Consider the following 20,345-nt stretch of genomic DNA (forward strand, 5'->3'; position numbering starts at 1 on the left):
GAAATTAATCAAATTCCATTTCCTATTTCCTCAAGCCAGTCATTACGTTCTCTAAGTGTTTGCCGAAAAGATAAACGTCCTTGCTTTGTGGGTTTTTAGAAGGAGAGTACTGTTAAAGCAATGCAAAATCCAAAACACTTCTCTAACAAACAACTGATGAACATCTCAATTATTCATAAAACACAACTATATCTTAACAGCCATCGTGCAAATATATATGTTTGCAATACCACACCTTTCGGTAGAGTAAGATTAATCACAACAAACATAGCTCCCAAAAAACTGATAATGCAATGATACTATAAGAAACTGTCTCTTGGCTTAACTTCAGTCCATCAATACTCACATTCACTCTGGATGCAATACATAAGTTGTTTCTCATCTACATGCTTTGTCAGGATATTGGCCACTCGGTGGTTGCCATGGGCACAGACAGCCATGTAGAGATCTAGAGTCCGAGCATGGAAACTGGAAGAGAAAACATACAATGTACAGACCACTGACTGAGCAATATTCCAGCAGTATCATGGCTGGTGACACCAGAAATGGGCTTCACACATTGTACCCATGTGGGGTATCAAACCTGGGTCTTTGGCGTAACAAGTGAATGCTCTAACCAACTAGGCCACCCCACTGCCCCTACAGACTACAACAGTCACAACCATAAAAACATTAAACCATTAAATATACATGAAAAAAACCCCTGTGAATTGAGTGTGTCTTATTTAACATTGCCTGGCATAGTACAAGCACATATATCGAGATGACAAGCCTAGAAACAGATCAAAGGGGAATCCAAACCTGAATTCAATTTTGCCATCAAAGGAAGACTGTTTTGCATGACTAGGTGACATGAGCACCTGTCCCAATAACACCATTACTTACTCCAACAGATGCTCATACTCAATGAGCTCCAGAATGTCCAGACATCGATTCTCCTCTGGTACATGGATGGCCAACATTGCAACTGAAATATGTCAAATATGGTATTTTTAAAATAATTTCAGAAACATCAATAATAATAGCCCATCATTCTTTTAGTTTATGATTTTTCATTGGATCTTGGATTTGCTGACCATATTTTCATAATTATGAAAATGTATTTGGTTCAGTATGTATTTTGTGATTACTACATCTTTCCAGAATCTCACATTCATATAATGCCCAAAAAATCTGATTGATCTGCAAATAAAACAGAAGATTTGTGATGCTATAACCAGATTGACATCATAACCAGGAAAGCCGAATCTTCATCTAAAGTACTGTCCCTTTTCCATTTTATATCACTATCAGTTTGAGAAGAAACATTTAGAAGAATTTAAATCTGAGCCAGATGTCACTTCTTTCTTCCATCCAACTTCTAAACCTGGCATTAAGATGTGACCTAATTATACATTTTAAGTCTTCATGTTCCTGCTGGAACCTGTCTCCATAACGTACCTGGTTTCTCACACAGCATACTGTGTCCTCTGATATCGGACAGCTTCATTGTGTGGACATTGACAGCGATGTTGGGCACACGTGACCAGTGGCATGGAGCAAGGACTTGGACGTCCAGGCGTGGTGGACTCATCGGTATCACAGACTTGGGGCCACGGAACACAGCAGCTGACAGTGGCAGTGACGTCTGCAACACAACCAGTGCTACAGCTGTAGTAAGACTCACTGGACAGAATCTATGATCACCTTCATCAACCAACACATCAAAAATAGTCTACATCTCTTCCAGAACAATTCTTAAACGATTACTATTTAAAATTTACTGAAGAGACATTCATTATTTGTTAAAAGTGAAAGAATACTGCATTTCATACGTTGGCTTGTTTGATGTTTAACGCTGCAATCAGCAATATTCCAGCTATATGGTGGCAGTCTGTAAATAATGAAGCCTGGACCAGACAATCCATTGATCAACAGCATGAGCATCGAAGTACAACAGGGATACAAATCTGACCAGTAAATCCCATTAGTCGCTTTTTAAGACAAGCATGGGTTGTTGAAGATCAATTCTAACCAGGATCTTCATGGACAGCATTACATATATGAGATTCAGGAAATGGTACAGAAAATCATCAGAGATCCATGGCAAACACTGTGTAGGTGGAACGCTAGCATATGGTAATTTTGACTGAAGTCAAAATTACATTTATTCCTAATTCAGTAAAAGACTACCTGACCATGCTGCTGGGAACCGATGACATGTGTCAACCAAGCCTGCAAATCTGACCACTCAATCCCATTTGCCTCTTACAACAAGCATGGGGCACCGAAGACAAATTCTAACACAGATCTTAATGGGTCAACAGTTGAAGTGAGTAGCATGTGCCTTTGCACTCTCACCTTATGGCTGCCCATTTCAAACTGGAACATTTCTTTGATTGTGGGCTCGCATATCACAGCTGGGAACAACTTGGTGCCTGGTTCCACCTGGTAACATCAAGGTACACAATGGATAGTAGAAGTGGCAACCTCTTGAAATAAAGCTGTGGCTTGGATAATACTTATTTTCCATATAGGGTTGAAAACAATCTAAAAAGAACTGTAAATTTTAAGTAAATTCAAATATTCACGGTGTTTAAATCTAACAGTGAGTGAGTGAGTGAGTGAGTGAGTGAGTGAGTGAGTGAGTGAGTGAGTGAGTGAGTGAGTGAGTGAGTGAGTTTAGTTTAACACCACATTCCAGCTATAAGGTGGCAGTCTGTCTGGGAACCGATGATGTGTCAACCAAGTCAGCGATCCTGACTACCCAATCCCATTAGTTGCCTCTTACGACAAGCAGAGTCACCTTTTATGGCAAGCGCGAGTTGCTGAAGGACTATTCTGCCCTGGACCTTCACAGGTGAGCAGGTGAGTGGGTGAGAGAGTGAGTGAACGAGCGAATGCAGGTTTTACGATGTAAAAAGAACATGTACTTTTTAAAGTAATTGTATGTATTCACTGTGTTTAATATGGGGAATCAAACCTCAGTCTTCAGTGTGACAAAAAACACTAAAATATCAAGGCTACCCTACAACCTCCTGACATTAGAAGTCTAGGGAGTGATAAAACACACTGAAAACAACACTGCTGACAAGTGTCAAACCATACAAGCAGACACCTTTGATTTGTCCTCTTCACCTGCCTGTTAATGAGAGTGGACTGTACATTTGGCCAAAAGTGCAAAAGTGACTGTGACATCTTAACCCTTTGAATCTCCTCAAGAGCACCAGTAGTGTCCTGAACTCACCTGGAACTTGTTGGCGACCTCTTTGCCATTGACTGTGAAACTGAGCATGCCTGTGGAGCAGTCGATGAAACATCCGATGACAAGGCCAGGTGATGACCTCTTGCCTGACATCTCCTGGTTGGAGTCTGCGTATCTCTGCTGCAGGTCTCCTGCTGACACCATGTAGCAGTTCTTCCTGCTGACACTGAGGAACAAAGTCACAAGAGCGGGGGAGTTTAGTGTAATGGCAAACTCAGCAATATTTCAGCCATATGGACCACATGGTCCAGTGATCAACAGCAGCATCAACCTACACAATTGGAAATAAAGTGTCAATCAAGTCAGCTAGTCTGACCACCAGATCACATTAGCCGCCTCTTGCAACAAGCGATTAAGATCAATTCTAACCCAGATAAGCACAGGTCATATGAAATTCACAAAAAGGTCAAACATGTTGGAAACCATTTTCTATCAGAACAACAGGCATTAATGAATTTTGTTAAAAGTTTGACATTTGCTGGGAATCATTCTATGACTAGAAATCTATTATTCATAAACTTTTTTATTGGAATTTATAAGGTCCTAAATATTTTTTTCCTATTGTTACAGCGCAACAAATGTTCATGAGTGTAAGGGATATTTGGCTGAGATGACCCTTACCCTTAAAACAACCAAGAATGAATGGAGAACCATAAAATGCAAGAGAAGAGAGAAAAGCTGTCCATCCATCCATTGTAAACCAAAAGTTACTGTGTTCTGTAATCTGATTGGTTGAAAAACATGATTAAATGGTATTAGATTCCCGGAAACTGAAAGACTATTCACCGCGTATTGACATGTAAACAATTGTTTTGTTGTGTCATCGACAGTGGTGACGTCATTCAAATCATATTGTGACGTAAAGTTAGAATGACGTCACAAATGAGCAGCTCCAGATGCTACCATGGGAACCAGCTGAAACGGCCAGCTGATGATACTTCACTGCTGTATCCGTATTCGATGTAAACGAGTGCAGACACTAAAACCCCTTTGGTTTACTTTTGTGTTTACAATGTCGATAAACATCACGTGTTGGCCAATTTCCAGGTGTTATTGAGTATTTGAAGCCCGGGAATATTTCATTTGAAACCTCCGGCTGACGCCGTCGGTTCCAAATGCATTCCCGGTCTTCAAATACTCAATAACACCCGGAAATTGGCCAACACATGATGTTTATCTCCTAAATACGTACCTGGACTTAATTTTGTAATCCATGTCCATGGTGGATAGAACAACATGCCTGATCTTCTTGCAATCGAAGGACGTTTCATTGAAGTGGAAGTTGGTTGTGACCCAGCCCACATACACCTGTGATGGATCCTGCCCAGGGAAAATCCTCACAGCATAGTAATACTCATCTATCTGTTCAGCCAGGGCATTCAACTCGGCCATTTCCTCAAATCCACTCTCTGACCCTTCTGGAAACTCAGGTAACATTGGTCTCCGCTTCATCTGATCCTGAAACTCAAATGGGATGAATTCTCCTTCTATGTCCAGGTCCTGAGAGTCTGTAATGTCGGAACCAGATGTGATCCTGACTGGTGGAAGCGTTGCTGATTTCTTTGGTGTAGCTTTCTGTATGTCCTTGCCAAGCCTCTTGGACATGTCGTGTTTCCTGTCCAAGCTGGAGTACTCCGTTGAACGTGTTCTTCCCATATTGTTGGGAGACGGATCACGAGACTTGGATCTTCTGAAGATGGATGTGAATGGTGACTTGCCACGTTTAGTGTTCTTGTTATCACCGATGTGTTTGGCTGAGTCAAGCATCTTGTCAGCAAGGAGGGACAGTTTGGATCCAGATCTCTTCTCTTTGGGTGGAGTCAAGAAAGAATCAGATGACTCATTCAGTTGAGATTCACTAGCAGCTGCTTTCAAGCCTCCTCCTGTCCTATCTGTGATGGCAGTGTCATCCAGCGAACGTCCTTTACCAGATTTGGATGTCTGCCTGAAGGTTTTCCTTCTGTCATCAACAGAACTGTCATCAGTCAGACCTCTGTGCAGTGCTGTCAAGAAAACAATACCATACTTCTGAGTGACTTTGTCTTTGGTACAAACTCTAAAATGCACTAACAGCATGTATGTCAACTGAATTAGAGAGGAGAACCTACACTCGCACATGTCCTAGATATTTAGCACTTTGATGAACCAATGAGCCTGGATATTGCCCTGACAAACACAGAAACATAATCACGACAAATATGGGATTCAAATCCACTATTATATGTATCCATTAAGCCTAAAAGGTAAACTTTTGGAAGCATCATACAGACCATTTGTACCTCCTGATAACAGTGAAACCATGAGTATAGCTTCATGACATTATGATGTCTAATGCTTACTTTTCCGTAGAGTGAGATCAGGTCCACCATTGAGCATGTCAGGGCCTTCCTCCGGAGTATAATCTTCTTCATCTGTTCATCACAGCAACACCATCAGCAACAACATCAACAACAACAACAACCAAGAACAGAACATTTATAGAAAAACACTTGTCTTCAACTTAATATACAGCAGCTCAGGCAGATACTTTCATTACAAATGAATATTTTTCTAGTACTCTGACAACTTTAAATGAAATTCTCTTAAAATAGTCTCATCTTGAGAAGCCTTTTTAGTTTACTGGTTCTGTATTGTCCTTACAAGTAACATAAACCTTCAGTAGAATAATACATGATGCTCAAACTTAGCATCATATATACATGAAGCATGCTGTCTGATGAAGTAATCTAAACATGCTGCATTAACACCATCCCAGCTCAATGCAGATTACTATGCTTCAATTCAGATCTCACAGTCTCAGCTCAATGCAGATTACTATGCTTCAATTCAGATCTTACAGTCTCAGCTCAATGCAGAATAGTATGCCATCAATGTCACATGATGCATCCATGCAAAAGCCACAACTCCCAGATTCCCAGAATTAACCTTACAGTTCCTCTCTAAAATGGTCATACCATGACATCTTTATTTTTCATCTCTTGAAAAATATCCAAGTGCATTTGCTTGTTCTGCAATAAGCATTATCTTGAAATGAATATGTTCTTTTGATAACTAATAATGACAGATACAACTGACTGAAATGTTCCACTATCTAGCTGACAATATTTTCCTCATAATTCGGATGCTTTAACACTATACCAGCACCAAAATAGGAAAAAAGAGCTCTAAAAAGTGTGAGGCTAGTTCATGCATATTAATCCTGCTTCTAATATATAAACATCAAAATAGGAACTGCAGTATATAAAACTATTCCATAAGATTTGACCAAACAGCTTCTGACACTTACCACCTTATTGTCAACATAAACAATTCAAATCATATAACTGACAAAACTCGAAACATATTGCTTGTAAATAAACTTACCCTGTAGAGTCCATTATTAAATATTTCACTTTAAAATCTATGCTTCAAAAATCAAAATATTCCACTCAAAATCTTTAAACACAGTCCAACTCCAAATCCATGTTCTCTTTAAATTACCTTAATTCAATTTGTATACATAAATGTCGTCATCCAATGATTCCTAGATACCAATATTCCTCTCAAATATTACTGGACAACTCAAACTGTCCACTAAATAAAATGTTACATAAACTTAACAAAAATTGTATAAATAAATGCTGTTTTCCAGTGATTCACAAATCTAAATATGTATTTCACTCAAAACCCTTTGACACAGTCCCTCATTATTCCCCATGGTAACCAACAAGAATCTGTGATGATATAATGGACTTACTAGCCTCTGGTATGGTGTCCTCCAGAATGCTGTCGGGGACATGGTTATGGTGGGGACGATCGTCATGCTCGCCCGACCCACTCTCACTACTCTGGTCTATAAGGGGTTAAACACACTCAGCTCTCAACACACATTCATTAATGTACATCACAGTCATGGCTTGTCTGAGCTGGAAATCTCTTCACCCTACTCATGTGCCCACCATGAACACTCAATATCTTCACTGTTATTACAATTCAATTGAAAAAATGCCCATTTATTAGGTCAGAGTGAGTGTGAGTTAAGTTTTATGCCACTTTTACCAATATTCAAGCAAAATCACAGTGGCATACCAGAAATGAGCTTCAGACATTTTACCCATGTTGGGGAGTCAAACCCAGGTCTTGACTCCCAGGTCTTGAGTGTGATAACCCAACATATTAAATACTACTCTATCCCAATGCCCACATTAGGTCTAACACTAAACATGATAGTTGAATTAAAATACAGGATTGCTAATATTTGATATAATAGACAGCCAAATCAGACAAGAACATCACAGAAAGTCTTCAACATGAATAAAACATTTCTGTATGCAAAAAACATCATGCATAAGATAGGTATGTATTAAAATAAACAACAATTATTTAGTCGCCAACTAAGGCCTTCTACTGCTAATTAGTTTGTTCGAGGTTGAAGGTCTGAGATTCAAACCAAACTATAAATAAATAACAATGTCACTGGAGGGTATCCCTGGTAACACAAAAACAAAACATATTACCATTTTACAACTTTTAAAGCAAAATCTTCACAAACTGTAAGCAATGTTCACCAGTACAAACTTACTGTCTTTTACTGCCCATAGACTTAAACAATATTGTATGTGCATTTGTGCAAATTTCAAATCATGAAAACCAATGTATTGTTCATGTGATCAGTATTTCACTTTTGTTTCATTGTAAATCAAATCTTATTATAATGAAATGATGTCTCAGTAGAATTGACATCATAGCAAAGGTTTGTTCATGTTATTCAACTACTTGGGTTTTCAAGAATGGAAAATATGATGAGTTCATTTTCTTCCTAAATAAGAGCTCAAAAAGATTAGGAAATAATAGGTAATATCGAAATTGTACACATTTTAGCAAACTTCTCGTAGTCTGACACTTCTTGTCAAATCAGTATGCAATATACTGGTATGGCAGTGCAGTAATCTCTGTTTATATCATGTACAAAATTAACATTTGCCTGCTGTGTATCAATCATTATCTCCTGTTTTAGTAAGACATACTGACTTGGCCAAAACAAAGGATGAATTTCTTCACACATAGAAGAGCCAATAACACAGTACATGTGCCAAGATAAAAGATTCAAGTACCAGTATATGTTTTTGTTCTTGTTCTTGTTCTCAGATAGAAGGCAGATGAAATCATCATCAGATCATTTTGTTATAATGCTGTTCATTATAAACCTTACTGAATTCTGGTATTGCACAAACCATACACTCCATATCATTAACCATACACATGCTTTACATTCGCATTGGTATTGATACCTATGCTTCAATGGAGCCAGTGAAGGAAGAGCATTTGGATCACTAGGCAGTTTCAACATGGTAATGAAAGGCAATGTTTTAAGAAATACATGCAATATGCATGATCATAATCGGAAAAATATAAAAACAAAAACTAAATAAAAAAAGTGTCCTTTACTCACTAAATGCAGCAATTCTGAAATCCACACACTGTCCAGCGAAATGAATAAAAGTGACAAAATTCTAAATGAAAAACAAAGATTCAATATTTTCAAATTCCCAAAATTAAATTAACTTCAAATAAAATAATCAGAATTTCTAACATGCAAGATAAAATTTTCTCCCTGAAAGTAAAACAGTGCCTTTGCCCGAGCATGCTATTAGTGGGGCCATTCACCTGTGGTAGCTTTATTAGCACGTTCTAGAGAAGCGTCACTGATGTTAGCATCACTGTAGTTTTCCTGACTGCTGGACAACGTCCCACCTGTTGGCGCCTCCTCCTCGATGTCCACATCGCGACGACGCAGGTTCTCCAGGTTCAAACGCTTCTCCAACATAGACTGAGCAAAGTTGCGATCCCTGCAATATAAGAATAGTTTAACTAGCAACCCCAGTAATATGTAAACAGTTCAAGTGGCAATCCATTCAATACATGGACTGTGTAGGTTTTGAACCCTTCAATGCATGACCAATACAGGTGAGACAGATTAAATTGGAAATGTATGGGTAGGACAGTTGGAGGTTTTGGGGGATGGGCGTGTGGTTGAGGCAGTTAGAGGTTGGGCTCAGGTAAGTGAGGGATGGGTTTGGTTCTTGTTTTCTTCTCTGATCTTACCTGGTGACAAACTCATCATTGCACTTGACTGGAAGACTGAGACGGAAGTAGTCCAGGTGAACCTTCTCCAGCGTTCCGAAAGTCTTCGACATCACCTTCAGACTTGGAGTCACATTTGACCTGCACAAAGAATAGGAAACAATATCTCACTGAAAACATAAGAGAGAAGAGAAACATTATAAATGGAGACAGTTGATAAACATTTTAGCTACCTCTGCTCTGGAATTTTCGTAGTTTTATACAGCCCAATAGATGTCAAGTAAAAACAATACTGGGAGTTTGTACCTTCAACACATGTAAACACATTACAAAAACATGGTTCGTAGCTGAAAATATTATCACAAAACATTCAATTTCAAATGCACATCAATATCACATGCAGTTAAATAGTAAGAACAAAGTGCATCTGAAAGAAAGGTAGTCTTGAGCATTTATTTCAGGAAATATATTCCTCGTTCCATTGAACCTAACCTGCACATGGATTCATTCAAGTGTCACATATTTCTGTCATACTGACCCTCCTGGGATCCTGACGACCTCAAGACTGGGATTAGGGGTGTCCAGCGGCTTAAACAGCGCCTGTTCCTTCCCGTACCACAGCGTCAGCTGGCGGGTCATGTTCCTGGCAACAGATTAACATAGTTTCATCATTATTAACCATAGAGACACCTTCACTTAAAAACTCAAAACATCAGGAAATGTCTGGTGGTGAGGACACAATAACAAGAAAAAGTACATGACTAATAAAATGCCAAACCTGAGACCGCATGGAGCCCTCACTACTAAGGGCTTTATGATATGAAACTCTACTTACACGCAGAATGGTTCATAGCCCTCCTGGAGACCACAACAGGTGAAGTACTTCAGAGTGTTCACATCCTGCAGAAAAACAGACAAACATAGAGAGGATGTTTCATTAACAGAACTCTTCTCAAGAAGAACTCTTCTCTCTCTCTCTTTAGAAACTGGTCATCTTGAACTTCAGGAATCTTGTACTTCACATTACTAAAATAAACAGAATAAAACTTTCAAATAAGGAAAGGTGTAATCTAATTTATGTCCATACTTAATTAAGTTTGCATATAAGATAAGTTAAAGTGACATGTCTTGTAAACTATCGAGTTAACAACAAAACAGCAATGGAATGCAAAAGATGATCTGTATCTAAGAGTGACTGATCAATCGTCAGTGATTGCTTGTTTTCCATACCTGCCCGAAGTTAAACTTGGCCTGCTGGTGAGCTGCTAGTGTCATGGCCGGGACATAGGCTGAAGAACAGAATGATAATCAAAATCAAGGAATCATGAATTACTAGTCTCATAAACAATTCACATGGGTGGACATCTTGTCCATCACCATGTAATTAAAAGACCATCTGTAATACTCTATTATTTACAGAGCATCACCATATAGCTGAGTGTGACATTAAACAGTCATTTCTAAAAGGAGGAACTTGACTTAACCATAGTCTATGATGTACAGTGAGACACCTGATACACGAACCTCAAAAACCCGGAAACCTTGCCTTATGGTCAATTCTCCTGTGAAACCAATCTCTTACGGTATAAACGTGACTGTCTATAAGGGATAATTGGTTTCCATTTGTGGACAGTAAATTCTACAAACAAACTCACCAAATCAACACAAAATTGGCTCACTTGTCCATATGAAGCTTTGATCTACCTCTGACTGTGTGAAGAGAAGCATGAGTGTCCATATGTTTTTTGATACGAGACAAGGTCTGATAATCCAATTAATGACTGATCACCAGGGTATTGGTGGTGATAAGCAGGCCTAACTGACACTGAGTAAGATGTAATTGGCAAACTAAAATGACCATGCTGTTTTGGATGTGATTTTAACCATGAATTGTGTGCTCACTACTGTTTCCAACAATAAAGTCTGGACTACGGAAATCCAGAAATCCACATATTCAGTTGTCCAAATGATTAACTCCATAATGAATGTTTCCGGATATCCGGGTCTCACTGTATTCCATTGAACAGGTGACTTACATTCCTCCACATCCACCTCTCTGAAGGCAATCTCCTGTCCCAAAGCATCCATCATCAGCTCACCATTCAGCGAGAAAGCTGAAACAAAGGAAGAAGAAATGACATGAACAACAAAACCAGTTTCATCACATCACGTAAAAACATTATTTGAAATATTTATGCTTATAGCACTACTTACAGATTGTCTTGTCACTCATGTCCAGGAGACAACCAATGACGTCGCCCGTCTGCCACACTTTGCCGTACCGCTCGGATCCTTCATGCCACTTACGACCCTGAAAAGAACAGTCACATGGCATCAGTCCTTTAACTGACTTCATAGTTTCAACAAAATTTTGACCACTAAACGTGAGCAGAAATTAAATGCTTGAACCAAAACACATTTTACTACCTCATATCAGATCACATGAATGAATGTCACGCAATGAAATATAGAACAGTACTGACTATGTAATTGTATGACAGTCGTTTACACTCACTGACTGCAAATCACATTACCAACATAAAATTTACAAACACCTTGATTCAAAACTTTCAAGACTATATATATATTGTGGATAGTCTGTGCAATCCCAGACAGTAAAGTCTAGCCATCAACAGTATGTAGAAAATGTTAGAGACGCCCTCACTGTAAACCTTTCTTTGTGCTCACCACATATCCATCGAACCCATACGACATCCCATCAAGACCGATATCCACCCCTGGAGCAGCTGACTTCTTCATCCAACCAACCTTCATGAAGCCGGGTGTCACCACCTCAAACTCATAGTACCTACAGTGAATGGTCATGTGTTAGTCAGAGCTGTAATCAACATTCACATACCTTTGCTATGTGTGGCTAAACATCTAAGGTACCATTCCATTTAGAAGGCAAAGACTAAGACTGTCCACTGGCGTTACATTCGTCTGAACCCAATGACGGCTTCGTTACATGGGGCCCAAGTCAGGAACATCTAACACCATTACAATCTGTCTACTTTGGCGACTTCTCTGATCTAGTAGATCTAAACACTGCCCAGAGAATTAGGAAATCTGGTCTTTACGTTCTGACTCCACCTGGTAAGCTGGCATATAAGAAAAGCAAGATTTATTGATGTCAGTTTCTTTATTGTCAATAGCATAACATTTGGGAATTTATGCTTGCACCTTCATCAGGTGAAGAAGAAGTATACATCCCGAATCATCATGTTATTTAAAATAAAGACGTTAACATCCATAAATCTTGCTTTTCATATATACTACTTCTAAAGATCTGAAGATTGTATAGAGCTCAACATAAAGGGAAAGATCACTTCTGGAAAGTTTAATTCATCCCTCTAGTAATACACTCATGCAGATGTTTCTTATCTCTGAAACTTACAGGAACAAATCTAAATATGGAACTGAAGAGGCTTTGAATTCACCAAATACTTGCCATTTCCCTCCAGAAACAGCGTATGTTAACTCTGCCCTGTAGGTTCTTGTCTTCACAGAGGTCTCAGAGATTTCTCGTGTCATGGCTGAAATACAGAAAAAACATATCAGCCTCCATCACACATATCTATCGTGTCTACCACTTCCCATCATGTCCCTTATTACTATCCTGCCCTCAGTTACCATTCTGACCCAGTTACCATTCTGTCCCAGGTCCTTCCCTGACCCCATTTACTATTATGTCCCTATTACTATAGCCTTATCTAACGCCTACACAGGAAATTAACACTTTCTGGTCTTATGATCCTGTGAACAAACTAGTCTCCTTTATTCTTACCTGTTCCTGTGGTCCTAGGGAAGTTACTTTAAAGAGTTTGCTTATAATATCTCCTGGAATATCTACCATTTTGAAGAGTATTACTCATGAAGAGTTATAATAATAAAGTGCACATAGAAAAGAATATTAAACATTAACTTTCAAAATGTATGTCCCCAGCTGAAAGTAAGCGCATTTCCAATTAAAGTTCAAAGTGTATCAACAAATAGCAGACATAGCCAAGCTGTTTATCAGATTGTTAGGCCATTATGAAAGCCAAATATTCCAATTATACAACAGTCACAGACATATATAGGGTCGGGAGGAGATATATGATGATATACAACAGATAGACTACAATGAGTGATACATGATACATGTGCGATACAGTGTATGTACCAACTTGGAAAAACCCTGAAAACATAGATTTGTTGCAGTATCCAACACAACAAGAACCAGCATTATGTACACCAGAACTGTTTTTCACAATTAAGATTTTTATCTGAACTGTTTGAAAACTTTGTTGAATTGAACATTAAGACCAATGACAAACCATCGATGTTAAAAAAGTTAGGCCAAGGTAAATATGGTATATAGTACAGAATTGGAAAATACAAGCTGAGCAAAAATCTCAAATATTTGTGAGCTCAAATTCGTTTTTTGCAAAGATGAAATAAAAATTTTCCCAAAACCATACACATAAGGCCATGATACAATGGCTATATAGTAAATTCAATTTTTCATGCATTTTTTAACAGTATCATGGAAGCTATTCCAAACTGATACACCACATATCCACAGGGTTGAATAATAAGGTGAGCTTCTATTGCCATGTATCATGCTAGTTTATCAGGTTAATTGATACAGAATAGCACAATATGCACATTTATTTTACGGACTGTTCATAAGTTGTTACAGTTAAGGGGTTATTGCAAATATTGAAACGAATACACACCAGGAGAACTAGCATCATGTTTAAGTAGCTGTGTCAGTTACAGAAAAGCAAGCCATTTTTTTCTAGTCTGGATTTTTTTGCATTTGTGCAGCCAAACGTCATTCCACGGCCAATAACCACTGAATTCAGATCTGCAGCTAGTGTTCAGATGTTTCAGAAATGTAAAGTCAGTCAGTACTAAAAATTATTGTTTTATGTGAAGATTCAAGCATTAACATGTTAAGAAGATTAAGAAAACGTTTACCACTTGTACTGAATCCTAAAACAGTTCAAAATCTTTCATTCACAGCCTATAATGTGACAACCAGTTGCTTAAAGTTGTCTAATCTGATTGTAACATTGTTTTATTACAAGTCACGAAAGAAAACAAGTACAAGGTGCTTTTAGGATACTTCATCATTTAAAACATCAAATTTAAAGAGAGAGAATAAGAGTGTTTAGCATTTGGGCCACTTCAAATCAAACAAAAAACCAAATAAATCTGAAAAAGAAAAATGTTATCCAAGCAAAAACATTTTGAGCAAAAATTTACAATTCCAAAAGCAGTTAAATATCCAAACTTAACACTTATTTGGATTGATGGACTTTGCTCACAAATCACATGGATTTAATGATGAGGTGAGGTTAAGGCAAATAAACACATATTTGGTGTCAAAATTTGATAATCAAATTCGGTATCAAAATTTTATACAAAATAATATTTTTTTAAAATATTTTATTTCTTGGACATTTACATTTACAAAGATGTCTGGGAAGTGACCCAAATGTTAAAAGGATCGACAGTCATAGTAATAGGAATACTGATAGTTTTGTGCACTGGTGTCTAGGATCTATTGGTAATGAGATAACAGATTGTGTATGTTACCTGTATGCAGACCTAGGGCTGCTAATCGGTCTTGTAACTTACTTCCTTGAAAGCAGTAAATGATGATGGATACAACATGAAATAGATTCTACACACACAACTGGAGCCTGGACAGTGATAAAGCACAGGTGACACAACACTTTGTATAATGTACCATCAGTTACCAGTGTTCACTCTAGCAGCAGGATTACACTTTGGGCTTATAAGGCAGGTCAGTTAGAATACTGGGTGGGGTAATTTTTCTAAATATATAACTAACGCAACATCTTTTCTTGGAACAAAAAGTCAGTTTGATCATACATTCCAAAGTTTGCTCCTTGAACGATAATTTTGCCCACTGATCTGCAGAATGGTATTATGTGATTCAGGGTGCATTTTGTCCTTTATTTGTTGTTTTTAAAATATATCCAAATTAAAAACCAGTGTAGTATGCACACTGAATTTTTCCAATGTCAACACGTCGGTAAGTAAATAATGAGAAATGTCTACATTTGCAATATGCATCTGTTTTGCTTATGATGGACATGTATTTGAAGCCACGTGCCGAGCATGTTGCAATCTTCAATTATCAATAAAATTGATGCTGAAATCTAGAATGAACACTGATTTACCATTTTCACCAAAAGTATAACATTACTCCATGAGAACCTAATATACATTTGGAATTCTTTCGAAGATTCTATCAAAAGGTCATACATACAACTTCTTACTTAAATATTTGGATCCCATTATCACAAATGATTTCACACGCATGAATATTTCAAGAATGCATAATATCAAATATATGTTAAAATTTGACTTTCAGCAGCACACACTGAGTCTTGTTTCTAAGAAGATCACTATATGATCCTATACTGAAGAGTCAGCTTTTGTTCACAGTGACGATGATGATGATGGCACTGTTAGCAGGTAGAACAGTTAGTGACACTTAAAGTAAACGGACCTCTCATACCGCTCTCCCCAGTCTCGCTGGTAGGAGGTTCCAACACGTAGTCGTATGCCATCAGAGTCCGTACAGCCTCACTTGCAGTGTCCCTGAGAACAGATTTCAGTCATGCAATACATACTGTATGATATCTTTACCTGGCACATAGAAGCTGGTTCATACAGTGAGTGTGTATGGTTTTACAACACTTTAGCAATATTCAAGTAAAATCGGGGGACACCTGAAATCGGCTTCAGAAATTGTACATATGAGGGTAATAAAACCTGAGTCTTCAACATGATAAAGTGAATGTTTTCACCACTAGTCTACCCACCTGTACCTACCTGTTTCACCTCTACCACCTGTTTCAAATAAGTTACATCCCAAATATGCATGATCATATATTTTGTCATACAACCAAAACTGTACACACTATAAACAGGAAAACGTGCTAGTTCCTACAAAAACATCCAAGGAATTAAAACATAAATTCTTTATTTCGTTATTGTTACACATTTCAAGCACAAACCATATCATTCAAAATATGTTAGCAAGGATGTCCTGATGGTAAATGCACAGAATCATGTTAACTACATAGTAACAGTGCAGTGCTACCTACAACATTTAAACCAAACATGGTCCAAGGCCTCATTGAGCACCAGCACCATCACAATGAGTATGTGAATACACTGAAAATATTTGACAGCTGCATCGGCACCTCTTGATGTGTTGATCCATCTTCTTGTAGGGAACAAGATGGATGTTAACTCATCTGTTATCCTTCTTGACGTGTTGATCCACCTTGTGGTAGGGGATAAGATGGATGTTAACTCACCTGTTAGCCTTCTTGATATGCTGATCCACTTTGTTGTAAGGGACAAGATGGGGACTTCTCTTATGCAGGGGATCCTGCAAACAGGAAACAATCACATAAGGCTTACTCTAAGTAGTCTTGTACTAACTATGACAGTCACTACTTTCTGCTTCATATGTTTTCATTAGGATGGTTCTTTCAATCCAAGAAACTGACGAAGTAAAAAACGAAATGTGCCCTTGAAGTCATCTACTGCATGTACTGACCTCGTTCAGGCCGTATGTCCAGTGGTGTTTGATCCTGTCCTTGGCCCAGACATTGTGAGTGTTCTCAGCCAGAAGCTCCACAAGCTCCTCCATCTTGTCGTTCAGCTGAATTCCAGACAGATCAAGTGGGGTGGGCTTGTAGCCATTAGACTGGAGGAAGCTGTAACAGACACATTGTATCCTGTAACATGCTATTCCGGGCGTGTAGCCATTGCTCTCATCATCTGGGCAAGAGGTTGGTGTTTTACCTTGCCAGATAATGGGAGATGACAGGTACCTAAATGACTGACATCTGCAAGTGCAGGGAAGTAACGAGAATAATCTTATTTCCCAAACCATAGGGAATGTTTCGTAACCGTTTCTCTGAAGGAAGCTGAACATGTGACATTCTACCCCAGACAGGCTCCGTGAGTACTCACTTGTTGCCCAACTTGATGGTCTTCATGCGGTTGTTCTGTTGTTGCTGGGGGTTGATGGAGATGTGGTAGCCAAGGGCTAACAATGTTCTGTGGGACACAACCAGACATTACAGGTTTCAATGTGGACAAGGTTCAAGGCAAGGACATCATCTGTCTACTGCACATACAGCTTAATATCATTGATCAGTGCTTGCCCAGGATACAATCACAGAAAGATAGTAAAGTTATATGACTGGAAATACTGAAGGAAATATAAAATCATCGATTTTAAAAAAAACTATCAACAATTTTCAAACACTAAGTGCTTAAGGCCACAAATGGGTATTGTGATCATGTGTCAGTTCAAATGAAGAATATCTTTTCATCCTTAATTTATTAAGCTACATCTGTCAGTGAACTCAGTTCTTAAAATAGGCATGTGAACCTCAACTGTGTTAGAAATTGAAAGAAATGACATCTCTAAGGCATTTCTGTATCATCAATATCAAACAGTATCAATAGAAAATACGAACAAAGCTTAATGATTCCTTGTGTAATACACTTATCATTTTTATTACCAGCATATGATAACATCAGAGACATTTGTGACTGAAGAAAACAGCTAACAATCTCTATTCATCACACAACACACCTCAGAGTTTCAAAAGCCACTGTGATGACATATTTCTTCTCCGAGATGGGAACCTTCTCAAAAGATGTGAGAGCTGGGTTCTTCTTGCGATCTGGATCTCGCACCTTGAATATACATTCAAATATGCAATACAGATGTAAAGCCTAGTAAATGTATAACTATCATATCTTCACTGTTTCTGAGAGATTTTGTCAAAAGATGCTGTCTCACAACAACAACATATATGCTCTTCGCAACATTATGCTTTATCTCACAACAAATATATGATATGGGTACTAACAACAGACTACCTATAACACACAGGGTTTTAACAGATTACAGAGCAAGTTTGCTTTTACACTTTTAGCCACATCCCAGTAATATCACAGCAGTGGACACCAGAAATGTGCTTAACACTGTAACATGGTAGAGAATCAAACCTGGATCTTCATTGTAACAAATAAATACTTTAACCACTAGTTACCTCATCCCTGCTTCACAGATAAGGACTTATACAAATTTCATTCAAAGAAGTTAGGGTTTTAACAGCTCAAATCGCTTAAGCTTCATGAGTCAACATACCTCTCCATACGTCCATCCTTGCTCCACTTTGTTCATGGCCCACATCTCATGGAGGTTCTCCGCTAGCTTGTCTCGCACATTCTCTATGAAAGCTGGAAGCTGAATCTGCAAAACCATGCCAAAATAAACAAACCAGGAACAACAAAATACCATGATGTACATGATTGACATATCATGAGTATGCAATAGTTAGTTGTGTGTAGTATGACATGAAGATCTAATGATTAGTTTAGTACGGTCATGCATCGGTCGATTTCACTGAACTTACTCTTGATGTTGTGACTGGGTTTGGCACAAAGGGGACATAATCCATGGTCTCTGTTGGGCCACTCAGCATGTTCTTTGTGAGGTTCCCAAAGTAGAAATACGGCTCAATTTTCACCTTTTCTTTTGGCGGCAAGGATTCAATGATGGGGGAATGCTCTTCTGGTGGTCCATACCTTAGTCGACCATGATCATGACCAAATACAAAGCGAATACTGTGGAAAAACAAGTTGAAAAGTGTTAATTTCCTTTAAGCATGGCTTCAGATTCATACACTGCTGCAGCCAGGATTTCCTTGGAGGGGCTAATGGTGGATGTACTGGCTATGTGCTGCGCTTAGGAAGCCCTGTTTTGAATTCTGGTGGTACAAATATTTTTGTTTTGATCTTCAAATGTTTGACATTTTGTTCAACGATCTAATAATTACTAACTAATTAATTATGTGCCCATTATATAGAAACGGGTTATAAATTATAAATTTATGCCAGGTAAGCACAGTGAGTGGTATTTCCACAATTACACATCTGGATGCAGCACTTTTCATATGAATGACTTGACATTTGCACATACAGACTGACAGACTTTACATTAACACATCAAGAGTATCTATGTCTCAAACAATTGATGTCAAAAACAAATCAACATCAACCTAATGTCCACACACAACACTGACCTGATGTTGGCTCCAAGAGTGACAACAGGGAAGAACATGCCACTCAGATTGAAGTCCTTGAAGATGCCCCGAACTTTGACTCCATTCACTGTGAAAACTATCTGTGGTATGGAAAGGTCAAGGGCACAGCCAATGATGTCATTCTTCTGGAAGTTCACTGTTCCTGGTCGGACACACCTCGGCTTGCCACCTGCAACAAAATGTGCACATTTTCAAAAGTAAGTGCAGCACTTTATCTATTTAGTCCTTAAAAAAGTACATATAATGTGAAATCTGAAATACCCTTGAATTCCTCAAAATATGTTTTAAAGCTTACAAGGTCAATATGAAGCCTGCAAAACCAAACCCAACATTAAGAAAACAAAAACTGTTATCAAATCTGATAACAGTTCTGACACTGAAATAATATCTCTGGCACTTGACCCTCACTAAAGTACCAAATCTTGTAGAAACAAGAAGAGCTCACCAGTCCAGAGATTGAGTCCATCGAAGCTGTAAGAGTACAGGTCATCTCCAGCCCCGTTGGCACCCCAATGTTCTCCTCCTCCAGGGTAGGGCATGAACCCCTCAGTGTTGGCAAACCCAATACGGAGGTGAGGCGGGAGGTGTGTGGAGGCCTCACAATTCACAATCACAACCTCAAAGTACCACTTCTTGTAGATGGGAGATCCCTCACAGATGCCAACAAACAGATTTGGTCGCAAACTAGAAAAGAATTCACAGTTTTGTCTGATTTCCACATAACGTCACCTTTTAAGAGTGAAAAATTGTTGAACAAACTCAGACACAGAAATATTAAGTTTTGTCAATGACAGCCAGTGTAGTTCCAAGCTTTGGCCCCACTCCTTTGACTATCATAAATTGTAAAGTATTGGGGCCAAGATCAGTGTTTTTTAACA

General features: G+C 38.4%; 1 protein-coding gene across 17 annotated transcripts in view; it reads right to left on the minus strand.

Annotated features, from left to right (window-relative positions):
* The window catches only part of LOC137295405 (ryanodine receptor-like), a 173,589-nt gene that overhangs the window by 76,634 nt on the left and 76,610 nt on the right, over positions 1-20,345 (minus strand). For 15 of the 17 annotated variants that reach the window (XM_067826763.1, XM_067826757.1, XM_067826752.1 and 12 more), the window contains exons 18-44: positions 19,913-20,151; positions 19,447-19,636; positions 18,778-18,988; positions 18,510-18,614; positions 17,949-18,052; positions 17,318-17,404; positions 16,899-17,058; positions 16,654-16,727; positions 15,837-15,928; positions 14,894-14,938; positions 12,759-12,843; positions 11,996-12,116; positions 11,522-11,618; positions 11,344-11,421; positions 10,538-10,596; positions 10,143-10,207; positions 9,846-9,950; positions 9,329-9,448; positions 8,891-9,072; positions 6,981-7,076; positions 5,584-5,655; positions 4,437-5,247; positions 3,227-3,410; positions 2,341-2,427; positions 1,441-1,627; positions 886-967; positions 347-468 (exon numbers count right to left, since the gene is read on the minus strand). In XM_067826763.1, the coding sequence (XP_067682864.1) occupies positions 347-468; positions 886-967; positions 1,441-1,627; positions 2,341-2,427; positions 3,227-3,410; positions 4,437-5,247; positions 5,584-5,655; positions 6,981-7,076; positions 8,891-9,072; positions 9,329-9,448; positions 9,846-9,950; positions 10,143-10,207; positions 10,538-10,596; positions 11,344-11,421; positions 11,522-11,618; positions 11,996-12,116; positions 12,759-12,843; positions 14,894-14,938; positions 15,837-15,928; positions 16,654-16,727; positions 16,899-17,058; positions 17,318-17,404; positions 17,949-18,052; positions 18,510-18,614; positions 18,778-18,988; positions 19,447-19,636; positions 19,913-20,151 (3,860 nt within the window). The remainder of the gene's footprint in view (positions 1-346; positions 469-885; positions 968-1,440; positions 1,628-2,340; positions 2,428-3,226; positions 3,411-4,436; positions 5,248-5,583; positions 5,656-6,980; positions 7,077-8,890; positions 9,073-9,328; positions 9,449-9,845; positions 9,951-10,142; positions 10,208-10,537; positions 10,597-11,343; positions 11,422-11,521; positions 11,619-11,995; positions 12,117-12,758; positions 12,844-14,893; positions 14,939-15,836; positions 15,929-16,653; positions 16,728-16,898; positions 17,059-17,317; positions 17,405-17,948; positions 18,053-18,509; positions 18,615-18,777; positions 18,989-19,446; positions 19,637-19,912; positions 20,152-20,345) is intronic. The other 2 variants (XM_067826761.1, XM_067826762.1) reach the window with 2 other exon arrangements.

The sequence above is a fragment of the Haliotis asinina genome, chromosome 8, assembly GCF_037392515.1.
Source record: "Haliotis asinina isolate JCU_RB_2024 chromosome 8, JCU_Hal_asi_v2, whole genome shotgun sequence".
NCBI classification, from domain to species: Eukaryota; Metazoa; Mollusca; class Gastropoda; order Lepetellida; family Haliotidae; genus Haliotis; species Haliotis asinina.